This window comes from Glandiceps talaboti, chromosome 11 (genome assembly GCF_964340395.1).
Source record: "Glandiceps talaboti chromosome 11, keGlaTala1.1, whole genome shotgun sequence".
Taxonomy (NCBI): domain Eukaryota; kingdom Metazoa; phylum Hemichordata; class Enteropneusta; family Spengelidae; genus Glandiceps; species Glandiceps talaboti.
In genome coordinates, this window is record NC_135559.1 from 21120611 (window position 1) to 21135203 (window position 14593).

Consider the following 14593-nt stretch of genomic DNA (forward strand, 5'->3'; position numbering starts at 1 on the left):
GTGATATTATACCAGTGATTATGGCAAAGTGGGTCTGGGGAGTTTTGATTGCAGCATCTCTGTCTTATTTCCTGTATTGTCCGTTACCAAATGGTATTGCACAACCAATGAGGTTGAGAATGTATCATGCATTTGATCAAATAATGTCAGTTTATGTAAGTGTTATACCAAATAATTATGTCCCTGTGGTTATTTCTCTATTCAAAACTAGAATGTGATTATGGAAGAAGAAAACGTCCTGGCAATACATTTGTATTGGTCGCCCACCGTATGAAACCTGAATAATTTGATCACACATTAAGGTGCTAAATAATTACTCGCAAGCATAGTAAAGTTATGAAACTCTGTTTTGAGACGTTTACTACTTAGTGTCTTAAAGACAATTTTTTTGTAATTCTCAGATTTGTCCAAAGACACACTTTTATAACTTTAATTTTGTTGTAGCCTGAAGCTACAATATTTACACTCAAGTATATCTATGGTGCTCTCACGGGAAACTGGAATCCCCAAACTCCATAAACGCACTTGATTTCAAACAATTTACACAAGTATAATATATTAACATGTAGAAATTCAACTCCTATAGGTGACTGGTGCAACTTTTCTTGGCTTGACCGATGCGTTTAGTGCATATGATTCAATGTGGGCAGTTCAGAGTTGGGTACTCAGATGTGGTTTGGACGAGGAACCTACAATAAAACACTCAGACACTACTTTTGATGGGGTTGGTGTACGTTTGTATGAGCCTGTTGAGAAGTCTGCTAAGCCAGTTCCTGGCATAGTGTACATACATGGAGGAGGTTGGGTAGCTGGTAATACAGGTAAACTTATTTAGGTGATCGCCCAGTGCAAATTTCCCTTGCTGCAATGTCTTCTCCACGCAATCACGATATGGAACACATAATCATTATGGTTTTCTCTCTCCATGTAATGATATTATCCACGTGGAGACAAATCTTCGTAGCGAGAATAAAAAAAATCGCAAAAATATTGTGCAATTATGTAATGGTCGGTTATGCCATTTTTCAATTGAAACTAGACTAAATTTTTCCCAGCAAAATTTCTTTAAAAAAATATGTATATAAAATGTCAGTGTAGAAATCACTCCCTGTACATTTAATTGATATTGTTTACACGTTCAATTATATTCAGTTGTTTGAAACTGACCAATAACAAACATAGACTCAGTTTATCTTGTTTTACCTTGTTTTGGTCAAGTTAAAATGCTTTGTTAAGTTGTGTTATTAATCAAAACTAAAGAAACAAAACAACAATACTTGTTTTCCAACCACAAGTCTTAGCCACTTGTCAAAATGACATGTACAATGTCAGTCATGAAGTAAGGTATATATGACACCAATAATATTGTCAAAGTGCATGTACAAAGTCAGTCATGAAGGAAGGTATATATGACACTAATAACATTGTCAAAGTGCATGTACAAAGTCAGTCATGAAGTAAAGTATATATGACACTAATAATATTGTCAAAGTGCATGTACAAAGTCAGTCATGAAGTAAAGTATATATGACACTAATAATATTGTCAAAGTGCATGTACAAAGTCAGTCATGAAGTAAAGTATATATGACACTAATAATATTGTCAAAGTGCATGTACAAAGTCAGTCATGAAGTAAAGTATATATGACACTAATAATATTGTCAAAGTGCATGTACAAAGTCAGTCATGAAGTAAAGTATATATGACACTAATAATATTGTCAAAGTGCATGTACAAAGTCAGTCATGAAGTAAAGTATATATGACACCAATAATATTGTCAAAGTGCATGTATAAAGTCAGTCATGAAGTAAAGTATATATGACACTAATAATATTGTCAAAGTGCATGTACAAAGTCAGTCATGAAGTAAAGTATATATGACACCAATAATATTGTCAAAGTGCATGTACAAAGTCAGTCATGAAGTAAAGTATATATGACACCAATAATATTGTCAAAGTGCATGTACAAAGTCAGTCATGAAGTAAAGTATATATGACACCAATAATATTGTCAAAGTGCATGTATAAAGTCAGTCATGAAGTAAAGTATATATGACACTAATAATATTGTCAAAGTGCATGTACAAAGTCAGTCATGAAGTAAGGTATATATGACACCAATACTATTGTCAAAGTGCATTTACAAAGTCAGTCATGAAGTAAGGTATATATGACACTAATAATATTGTCAAAGTGCATGTACAAAGTCAGTCATGAAGTAAAGTATATATGACACTAATAATATTGTCAAAGTGCATGTACAAAGTCAGTCATGAAGTAAAGTATATATGACACTAATAATATTGTCAAAGTGCATGTACAAAGTCAGTCATGAAGTAAAGTATATATGACACTAATATTATTGTCAAAGTGCATGTACAAAGTCAGTCATGAAGTAAAGTATATATGACACTAATATTAATGTCAAAGTGCATGTACAAAGTCAGTCATGAAGTAAAGTATATATGACACCAATAATATTGTCAAAGTGCATGTACAAAGTCAGTCATGAAGTAAAGTATATATGACACCAATAATATTGTCAAAGTGCATGTACAAAGTCAGTCATGAAGTAAAGTATATATGACACCAATAATATTGTCAAAGTGCATGTACAAAGTCTTTCATGAAGTAAAGTATATATGACACTAATAATATTGTCAAAGTGCATGTACAAAGTCTTTCATGAAGTAAAGTATATATGACACCAATAATATTGTCAAAGTGCATGTACAAAGTCAGTCATGAAGTAAAGTATATATGACACCAATAATATTGTCAAAGTGCATGTACAAAGTCAGTCATGAAGTAAAGTATATATGACACCAATAATATTGTCAAAGTGCATGTACAAAGTCTTTCATGAAGTAAAGTATATATGACACTAATAATATTGTCAAAGTGGATGTACAAAGTCAGTCATGAAGTAAAGTATATATGACACCAATAATATTGTCAAAGTGCATGTACAAAGTCAGTCATGAAGTAAAGTATATATGGCACCAATAATATTGTCAAAGTGCATGTATAAAGTCAGTCATGAAGTAAAGTATATATGACACCAATAATGTTGTCAAAGTGCATGTACAATGTCTTTCATGAAGTAAAGTATATATGGCACCAATAATATTGTCAAAGTGCATGTATAAAGTCAGTCATGAAGTAAAGTATATATGACACTAATAATATTGTCAAAGTGCATGTATAAAGTCAGTCATGAAGTAAAGTATATATGACACTAATAATATTGTCAAAGTGCATGTATAAAGTCAGTCATGAAGTAAAGTATATATGGCACCAATAATATTGTCAAAGTGCATGTACAAAGTCTTTCATGAAGTAAAGTATATATGACACTAATAATATTGTCAATGTGGATGTACAAAGTCAGTCATGAAGTAAAGTATATATGACACCAATAATATTGTCAAAGTGCATGTACAAAGTCTTTCATGAAGTAAAGTATATATGACACCAATAATATTGTCAAAGTGCATGTACAAAGTCAGTCATGAAGTAAAGTATATATGACACTAATAATATTGTCAAAGTGGATGTACAAAGTCAGTCATGAAGTAAAGTATATATGACACCAATAATATTGTCAAAGTGCATGTACAAAGTCAGTCATGAAGTAAAGTATATATGACACTAATAATATTGTCAAAGTGGATGTACAAAGTCAGTCATGAAGTAAAGTATATATGACACCAATAATATTGTCAAAGTGCATGTACAAAGTCAGTCATGAAGTAAAGTATATATGGCATCAATAATATTGTCAAAGTGCATGTATAAAGTCAGTCATGAAGTAAAGTATATATGACACTAATAATATTGTCAAAGTGCATGTACAAAGTCTTTCATGAAGTAAAGTATATATGACACCAATAATATTGTCAAAGTGCATGTACAAAGTCAGTCATGAAGTAAAGTATATATGACACCAATAATATTGTCAAAGTGCATGTACAAAGTCAGTCATGAAGTAAAGTATATATGACACTAATAATATTGTCAAAGTGCATGTATAAAGTCAGTCATGAAGTAAAGTATATATGACACTAATAATATTGTCAAAGTGCATGTATAAAGTCAGTCATGAAGTAAAGTATATATGGCACCAATAATATTGTCAAAGTGCATGTACAAAGTCTTTCATGAAGTAAAGTATATATGACACTAATAATATTGTCAATGTGGATGTACAAAGTCAGTCATGAAGTAAAGTATATATGACACCAATAATATTGTCAAAGTGCATGTACAAAGTCTTTCATGAAGTAAAGTATATATGACACCAATAATATTGTCAAAGTGCATGTACAAAGTCAGTCATGAAGTAAAGTATATATGACACTAATAATATTGTCAAAGTGGATGTACAAAGTCAGTCATGAAGTAAAGTATATATGACACCAATAATATTGTCAAAGTGCATGTACAAAGTCAGTCATGAAGTAAAGTATATATGACACTAATAATATTGTCAAAGTGGATGTACAAAGTCAGTCATGAAGTAAAGTATATATGACACCAATAATATTGTCAAAGTGCATGTACAAAGTCAGTCATGAAGTAAAGTATATATGGCATCAATAATATTGTCAAAGTGCATGTATAAAGTCAGTCATGAAGTAAAGTATATATGACACTAATAATATTGTCAAAGTGCATGTACAAAGTCTTTCATGAAGTAAAGTATATATGACACCAATAATATTGTCAAAGTGCATGTACAAAGTCAGTCATGAAGTAAAGTATATATGACACCAATAATATTGTCAAAGTGCATGTACAAAGTCAGTCATGAAGTAAAGTATATATGGCATCAATAATATTGTCAAAGTGCATGTATAAAGTCAGTCATGAAGTAAAGTATATATGACACCAATAATATTGTCAAAGTGCATGTACAAAGTCTTTCATGAAGTAAAGTATATATGACACCAATAATATTGTCAAAGTGCATGTACAAAGTCAGTCATGAAGTAAAGTATATATGACACTAATAATATTGTCAAAGTGGATGTACAAAGTCAGTCATGAAGTAAAGTATATATGGCACCAATAATATTGTCAAAGTGCATGTACAAAGTCTTTCATGAAGTAAAGTATATATGACACTAATAATATTGTCAAAGTGGATGTACAAAGTCAGTCATGAAGTAAAGTATATATGACACCAATAATATTGTCAAAGTGCATGTACAAAGTCTTTCATGAAGTAAAGTATATATGACACTAATAATATTGTCAAAGTGGATGTACAAAGTCAGTCATTAAGTAAAGTATATATGACACCAATAATATTGTCAAAGTGCATGTATAAAGTCAGTCATGAAGTAAAGTATATATGACACTAATAATATTGTCAAAGTGCATGTATAAAGTCAGTCATGAAGTAAAGTATATATGACACTAATAATATTGTCAAAGTGCATGTGTAAAGTCAGTCATGAAGTAAAGTATATATGACACCAATAATATTGTCAAAGTGCATGTACAAAGTCAGTCATGAAGTAAAGTATATATGACACTAATAATATTGTCAAAGTGCATGTACAAAGTCAGTCATGAAGTAAAGTATATATGACAGCAATAATATTGTCAAAGTACATGTACAAAGTCAGTCATGAAGTAAAGTATATATGACACCAATAATATTGTCAAAGTGCATGTACAAAGTCAGTCATGAAATATCTACATATCATGACATCTACGTCGGATTTTAATCAGATTGAGAGCTAACGTACGTACGTACGTACACACACACACACACACACACACACATACACATACAACACAGCGTGCATCAGGTGTAATATGTACTATTTCTTATAGCTAAATGTCATATTGACATATACCAGGGGAAGGTTATATTTCCATCACCAACCCTATATACAACCTATATCAAACCTATATATGTATTTTTATACGCAGATATGTTTAAGATCTACATAGAGAGTAATATATTCTCCTTCCACTTATCTTTAGATATCTACCATTCCGTAACCAAATACATTGCAGCAAGACTTGGTATTGTTGTAGTGTCTGTAGAGTAAGTACTTGGCTTTTATTATCTATTCAGGTAGAAGTATATTTTTGTCAAGTTTACACTGTTTTTGAAATTTAGTGATGGCAGTTAAAGATTGCATAGAAGCATCTCTCAGAACCACTGTGTGTATTTTAGCTGATGATTTGCTGTAATGTTCAGCTAAAATACACACAGTGGCTCTGAGAAATGCTTCTATGTATGTATGACGTATGTATGTATGTATGTATGGATGGATGGATGGATGGATGTATGTATGTATGTATGTATGTATGTATGTATGTATGTATGTATGTATGTATGTATGTATGTATGTATGTATGTATGTATGTATGTGTGTATGTATGTATGTATGTATGTATGTATGTATGTATGTATGTATTTGTCTGTCTGTTTGTCTGTCTGTCTGTCTGCCTGCCTGTCTGTCTGTCTGTCTGTCTGTTTGTCTGCCTGTCCGTGCGTCCTTTCGTCCGTCTGACCGCCCGCCCGCCAGTCTGTCTGTCTGTCTGTCTGTCTGTCTGTCTGTCTGTCTGTCTACCATCCTACCTGCCTGCCATCCATCCAGCCTGCCTGCCTGTTTCTCTGTTCACAGCTATTCTCATAAAGGGTACGGACCAAGGTTCTACATCCCTGTAATGCACATATTGTAGATTTGTGTTATTAACAAATTTCATCTCTTCCATCCGATAGAATGTGCCAAAGAGTAAAGAGAAATAAAATGTACATATCAATATATGTGCATTTTAAAGAATGATTAAGAGCTGACATCTGAAGAAAACAATGCCTGATGAATATATAGTCAGGGCAGTAACATCAAACACATTAAATGAATCACATACGTTACGATTTTCAAAGTCAGAGTTAAAATTTATTTTAAAAAAGTACTTTTTTATCATTGGATTGATTTACAGGTATCGAATGGCACCACAATATCCATTTCCAATACCTTTGGAAGACTGCGTCAGAGCTACTGTTTGGTTTTTGCAGCATGCTGGGGAGTACGGTGTAGACCCCACAGGAGTTGCTGTGGTGGGTGACAGTGCTGGTGGCAATCTTGCAGCAGCTGTACCGCAAATGCTGACTTTCGAAGAAAAGTACAAACTGTTGAATCTACCTGAATTAAAGTTCCAAGGATTGATCTACCCAGCATTGCAGGTAGTTGACTTTCTAACACCTTCCTATCAACAGCATTATGTTGCTATTACAACAGAGGATATGACACTATTCTGGTCGATGTATATGAATGGAAGGGTTGATCACATGGAAGCTATGATGGTAAATAACCATACATCCCCACAGTTCAAAAAGTCTCATCAGAAATTATTAGATCATAGTCTCATTCCAAGTCAATTCAAAGGGGGTAATTATCAATCTCCGGAGAATCAGAATTTCGGAAATGTTGAAATCTTTTCGAAGATTCAAGACACTCTGATGAATCCATACTTCGCACCACTGATGAGGTCAGATTTAAGTGGTTTACCACCAGCTTACATCCTTACTGCTGGGTTTGATATTCTGAGAGACGACGGTATTATGTACGCCAAGAGGCTCGAGGAAACAAATATATCTGTTACATGGAAACATTACGAAGAAGGTTTCCATGGAATGCTCAATCTCATAGGTTCTTTAGGTTTTGAAGTTGGTCAGCAATGTATGGATGATTTTATCGAATACTCTAGAGGTAGACTGTAGACATGTCTGTGTATAACAAAATGTAATGACAATATAACATGATTGCCTTCAATACCCAGTAGCCTTGAAGATAACTGAATTGTAAATTCCATAATTAAAGACTAAGTTGTATTCTCTACGTCAATACACTAATTATTAACTAATTATGTTTACATGATGAAAGTGAGTACAGGGTCACTAGTATTTTACAAAACCAAATATTCTAACAATAATTACATTTTTCATGTTCACATAATTTTGACTCCCTAAGTTAGCAAAATTTGACACAAAATGACTAATATTCTCTTTTTAAAGCTGCAACTGGGAGAATTTTTTTTATCAAATAACCGAAGATATATCCTCTAAACATTGGTCAATTACTTATAAAAAAAGACAGTGTATCTGTTAATTAGTGGCTAACATTATATAGATAGTGTAGTGTCAAGTTTAAAACTCAACTAGCTATACTTGGAGGCAAGGTTCCAGTGGTCGATATTATCCATAAGCAGTACAGAACATCGTGATCGCTGTTGATGGCGGACAATACCCGACATTGATTTATCGTGTATAGAGCTATAAAATATACGCCTAATCACGTGATGCAATACTGTTCACGTTGGTACGATATTACAAGTAAGTTATTGTACCTACATAACAAAAATTTTTTTTCAGAAACAGGTGCACGTCCCAGTTGGAGCTAGTACAGTTTTAAAACTGTACTTTCTTTCCTGTAACATATGAAAATGAGTACGTGTACGATGACCTTGCATTTTTAAATTCAGCATATAAAAATAAAAATTCTTCAAAAACTGCAAAGGTTTATAAATTTGGCAGGACTCTTGACAAGATTGCCTAGAGGTTCAGAAATTGTCTTTTTCTCCCTGTCCGTACTATTTCAATTCTGGAGGTTAATTTTGTTTTGCCATGGCAATCTGTGCAAATAATGACAGGTTATATCGGCTTTTTCGATGTTTTATTTTATTGTTTACACTAATTACTTGAGTAGTGCACAATTTTATGAGTTTCAATGACCACTTTACACGAATTGTTACCACGGACACAATAAAGTATTCCCCGTCTCGCGGCAGATCACGCGAGATATGCAAATGACCTAGCAACTGTTGCTACGAGGGTCAAGCTTTGCGGATTGGCCATGTTGTTTATAATATGAAAGTCAACGCATAAGTCTGAAAAAAATACTACCGTTTTTGACCATCTACAATCGTAAGTCGTCATGGAAGACATTGAAAAATTGAAAGTACACGAACTAAGGAGCATGTTACGAAAATATGGCGTGTCAACAAGTTAAAAGAAAGATACGTCACAGTGTCACACCGTCGACGCGTCATTATATTTCCGAACTGGCTGTCATTTCTGGGAATACGTTGCGGTCAGTGCCAAACTTATGCAGCATACTAGATGGCTATAATATTTCAATCTTGAGAAATGGTAATTAATGACAAGCAAAATCGAGTAGTTTTGATTATTAGTACACATGTACATGGTGGAAACATTTCCCGTCACCAATTTTCAATAGAAGTATATCAGAATGCAATGCACGTATGGCGTAGTACTACACATCCACAGGCCGTAAGCCCTTGTGAACCGTTGATATTTACACTGTTGACAAATACGGACGAAAGCTAAAAGTCTTACACAATTTTAGAGTGCAAATGTCCCGTTTTGGTCCTAGAGTTCAGAATTGAAAAGTTCTAAGTCACAGGTCGGGAAATCATAGTACAATCGTATTCCGATTTTACCATATGTTATCGTCATACAAATTACAATACATACCAGTCTAGTTCCCGACGACCGTATTCCGATTTTACCCTACCTTAATAACGTAGAGTAAAATCGGAATACGGTCGTCAGGAACTACACTAGTACTGTATGAAGATAACTTAGAGTAAAATCGGAATACGGTCGTCAGGAACTAGAATAGGGAATCACTGGCGATGCGTGAAACACGTGTATGTGTCAGCCATGTTTATACTTGAGTTCGATGAACATGCTGTAGAACGCATAGTCCAAATTCGTAAAATAAAACGACATAGTATCTCTGACTTGTCATTTTATTGTATTCTGATAGAAATATTCTGAGCCATAACTCGGGAAACAAATGCCTGTGATCCAACTCTAATATTTTCAAGTTCATGTTGAAACTGATTTCAAAGGTAACAGTGTCAATCTCAAATGCTCTTCATCTGCGCCCAGACGGCCAAAAATCACCGTCACGTCTAGTTATGAAACCCCTGCCGGCGAATTTTACGTACGCACATCGTTTTTACAACCATACTTTAAAAGTTTGCTTCCCTTGATCTATCATACCATGGAAGTATACATGTACTTCCATGATCATACATACTCAGTGCACTGTACGTACGATGACGTCGAGAACAATGGTGTTGCTATAAGCGGTTGACACTTAGGTTTAATATCTGCGACGATCATAAGGGACTAAAACATGTGTTAATCTGTAGCACATTTTTCTTTTTAGAGCCAGCACTGTCTCATTTGAAATCGTGGATATCATGGCACATCTTTTGGATTGACGCCCTCAGTGGCTGAAAAACTTTTCCCATACTCTATACTTGTCAGCCAACACAGTTTGATGTTTGATCCAATATAACCTACTTTGTCTGACTGTATTAAATTGTTGTTATCTTGTTTTGCTCATATACACTAGTACTCATTGTGACGAATGTCAAACACCAGAGATTGAATCGGTTAATAGCATTAATATTGTAAATAAAATCATCTCCCGAATACCAAAAATATGTGATAATTACTGACACGATCTAAATAATGTCGTCCTGTTTTATGCCAGTACAACAAGCATACAGGGGAAAGGTATCGATTCAGGTTTTAGTTTGGGGGATTATCTCCCAAGGTCGGTTCAGACTTGATTATTTTATGTGGTATTACTGTTAAAGTCATCAGTTAGCCATGTGACTGGTTTGTCAAGGTTATCGATCGACCTTGCTATCAGGGTTTAGATTTTGTAGGGAAGCAAGCGCCAATTTTTTCTTACATTCTGCAATGTAGGAAATAGTGAATTGTTTTATAGCAAACCCTGATGTTATTGTGTTGTCTTTAGCTAACAGTAAAAATACTCGCTGTTGGTTGATTCCATAAAAATTAATTTTCCATATTTGGTATTATTACTTAATCATTTGTCAAAATTAAATTTGACGAAAATTTGAAAATCATCAGGGGAAAATAAAGTGATCTGACAGCTTCGCATGCGCAAGTTCACAGTGTCTTCTATCTAAACACACAAAGTACACACTAGGTCATAGATTTTTTCAAAGAAAATCTTTGTGGTTAGTTTTTCCACATTTTATTCTGCGATGCACAATTATTACATTTTAGGTATGTGACAGTCTATAGAAATATCAGAATGAATTCACCAATGTCCTTGTACAATTCTGATGGCTATTTTGTCCTTGTACAATTGTACCTGACAATGATAGCTCACCACAGTGACACTGCAAAGAAAGATTTATGTTGAACCAGACAATAAAAGAAGCAATATTTCTCATACAACCACAACAACCACAATTTCTCATACAACCACAACAACCAAGAAGAGGAAAAAGAGTAAGAGGAACCTTGCAGTCTACGAGCAGCATCATAGGTGACGAAGGTTGGGAATGTGATACATGTCAAATTTCGTCTTCCGACAAAAAGTGTAAACTCCTTAAATGTGATTACTGTGAGACTAGGAGATGCATTAAGTGCCTGAAGATACCAGAAGCAACATATAAAAACGTAGGAGACAGGCCAGATTTCCCCTGGTTCTGCGACAACTGTGTAGCGAAAGCAATGAGATGCATAAAAGAGGAGCGGGAGATAGAGCTAAGATGTAGCAATTTCTTAGAAGGTTTCAGAAAAGAAGTTGTGAATAAACTAGACTTTATGCAAACAGAAATAAACGACATCAAGGCTAGACTAGAAGTGGACCCGGTAGTGAAATCACAAGCCCAAACTAAGAATCAAGAAGAGGTTGTAAAGGAGGTATGTAGCAACATAAGTGATAGAATATCAAGACAAAAGAATATAGTGGTATTCAACTTACCAGAGGGATCAAGTATACTAAGATCTGAGCTGTTAAAGTATGATAAAGAACACTTGGCTAATGTGATAGAGATAACTAGTGGAAATAAGGAAGTTGAAGTGGAAGTTAGAAGACTAGGCAAGAAGGAGCAGGTAGATAATAATGATGATGAAGAAGGATCCCACAAGACTGCCAAACCTAGACCTCTACTTGTATCATTCCACACTGAAGAAATGAAGTTTAAAGTTATGAAGAATTTATATAAGCTGAAGGATGCTAGGGATCCCTACAACAAGATAAGCATTAAGAATGATATGACAAGACAGGAAAGAGAGGTGGATAAAGGACTCCAAGAAGATGTAAGAAAGAGGAATACAGAAATGAATGACCCACATTTTTTCTACGCAGTCAGAGCGCTTCCGTGGGACAGAAGAGTTGTGAAAATAAAGAGAAGACCACCAAGAGAGGTGGATCAGTCACAAAGAGAAATATAGAAATATGGAGTACAAATGCAGATGTCCTGACCCAAGAGAAATTTCAAGAGTTAAGCTGTAGAGTGAAGGAGAATGAACCCGATATAATTGCAATTTCTGAAGTTAAACCTAAGCACTTCAAATACAGTTTAAATATAGCACAGTTTAACCTGCAAGGGTATAATCTGGAAGCACTAAACATTACTGAGGTCATCGGCAGGGGAATGTTACTGTATATAAATAAGCATTTATCCTATAATTTATTGGATGTAGATCAACTGATCTCAGTCCAGGAAGCACAAGTTTGTGAAATAAGCCTAGAAGGACCAGACACTTTGTTGTTTTGTTCACTATACAGAAGTCCGAGTTCAAATCCAACAAATGATGAAAGTATAAATAATTTATTTAGTTGTCTTGCTGATATGAAACATTCGCATACCGTAATTGCAGGTGATATGAACTATCCAAATATAGACTGGAACATTTATAGAAATACTGCATCAGGAACTGGTAAGGAATTCAACTTTATTGAGGCTGTCCGAGACTGCTATCTACATCAACATGTGAATTCACCAACCAGGGGGAGAGGTACTGATAGGCCTTCTATCTTAGACCTTGTCTTCACAAATGAAAAGGAAATTGTAGATTGCGTAGAACATGATGCCCCCCTGGGGAAGAGTGACCATTCTATGTTGAAGATCAAAGTCATGTGTGTTAAAGGTGACAATGTACAACCAAAGATTAGATATAAATATGATAATGGAGACTACAATAAAATGAAAGAAATGTTAAGTATAGACTGGGCAGAAGTACTTAATTCCTGCGGAGATGATGTGAATATACAATGGAACACATTTCTAGAAATTTATAGAGAAGCGGAAACAGTCTGCATTCCACAGAAAGTTGTGAATCCGTCCAAAAAGAACTATGCTGTACCCCTGGATAGAAAAACTTTAGCAAAGGTTAAAAAGAAGAACAGATTATGGCAAAGATTCTTGCAAACAAAAGATGGTCAAGTATATCAGGACTATTGTAAAATCCGAAACCAAGTTAGAAGAATAACAAGGAAAGTACAGAAAGATTATGAAAAGTCAGTGGCGAAGGAGGTCAAGACAAACCCAAAAAAGTTCTGGGGCTATGCCAGTTCTAAATCTAAATTAAGAACTGGAATACCGAACCTATCCAAAACAGGCAATGATAAAGGAGAAGATATGACCACCTGTGACAAAGAAAAAGCAGAGGTTCTTGCTGATTTCTTTTCATCAGTCTTCGAAAGGGAACAACAAGGCCACTGGGATTTACCAAATACCATACATGCTAGACACATACTTGAGCTGAATATTACTCCAGAGACTACACTTAAGATTTTATCCAAGTTAAAAACCTCAAAATCACCAGGCCCTGACCTCGTACATCCCAGAATATTATATGAACTTAGAGAAGTGCTCTGTACCCCATTAACCATAATTTATAACACATCACTAAAGACAGGGACAATACCGAATGACTGGAAGTGTGCCAACGTTACGCCTATATTTAAGAAAGGTTGTAAATGGTTAGCCAGCAATTACCGACCAATCAGCCTTACAAGTGTTGTCTGTAAAATAATGGAAACCCTGATAAGGAACTCTATTGTGAAATATATGAACAGTAATAACTTGTTTAGTGATCAACAGTTTGGTTTCATCAGTGGTCGTTCGACTGTACTACAACTAATCAAAGTCCTAGACAAGTGGACAGAAATTATTGATCTTGGAGGATGTGTTGATGTTGTGTACTGTGACTTTATGAAGGCCTTTGACAAAGTGCCTCATAGGCGTTTAATGGAGAAACTTCAATACTATGGGATCCCAAGCCTGCTGCTAAACTGGATATCTGCTTTCCTCAATAATCGGAAACAAAAAGTTATTGTAAATGGCGTTTCATCGGAATGGCAGGAGGTGCTAAGTGGTATACCCCAAGGATCTGTCTTAGGACCCATACTTTTTGTAATATATATCAACACACTTCCAGATGTAGTACAAAGCTCAGAAATATATCTATTCGCAGACGATACCAAAGTTTTCAGGGGAATATTCAAGGAAGAAGACTGTGATTGCTTACAAACAGATATTGATAACATGTATACTTGGACAGAGAACTCTCTTCTGAAATTTCATCCAGATAAATGTGCCAGTATGCGGATAGGAAAGACACACTTGTCAGATAGATCATATACCATGGGACAAAATAAGGTCAAACTTAGAAATACAAAGGAAGAGAAGGATATAGGAGTAATCGTGGATGATAAGCTATCCTTTTCAAGTCACATGTCTACAAAAATAAATAAGG

General features: G+C 34.6%; 1 protein-coding gene across 1 annotated transcript in view; it reads left to right on the forward strand.

Moving 5' to 3' along the window:
• The window catches only part of LOC144442783 (neutral cholesterol ester hydrolase 1-like), a 9207-nt gene extending 1342 nt beyond the window's left edge, over positions 1 to 7865 (forward strand). Inside the window, exons 2-5 of the mRNA XM_078132156.1 lie at positions 1 to 155; positions 587 to 821; positions 6004 to 6067; positions 6973 to 7865. The exon at positions 1 to 155 is cut by the window's left edge and continues 10 nt beyond it. Coding sequence (XP_077988282.1) covers positions 21 to 155; positions 587 to 821; positions 6004 to 6067; positions 6973 to 7753 — 1215 coding nt within the window. The 5' untranslated portion in view covers positions 1 to 20 and the 3' untranslated portion in view covers positions 7754 to 7865. The remainder of the gene's footprint in view (positions 156 to 586; positions 822 to 6003; positions 6068 to 6972) is intronic.
• The last annotated feature ends 6728 nt before the right edge of the window (positions 7866 to 14593 follow it).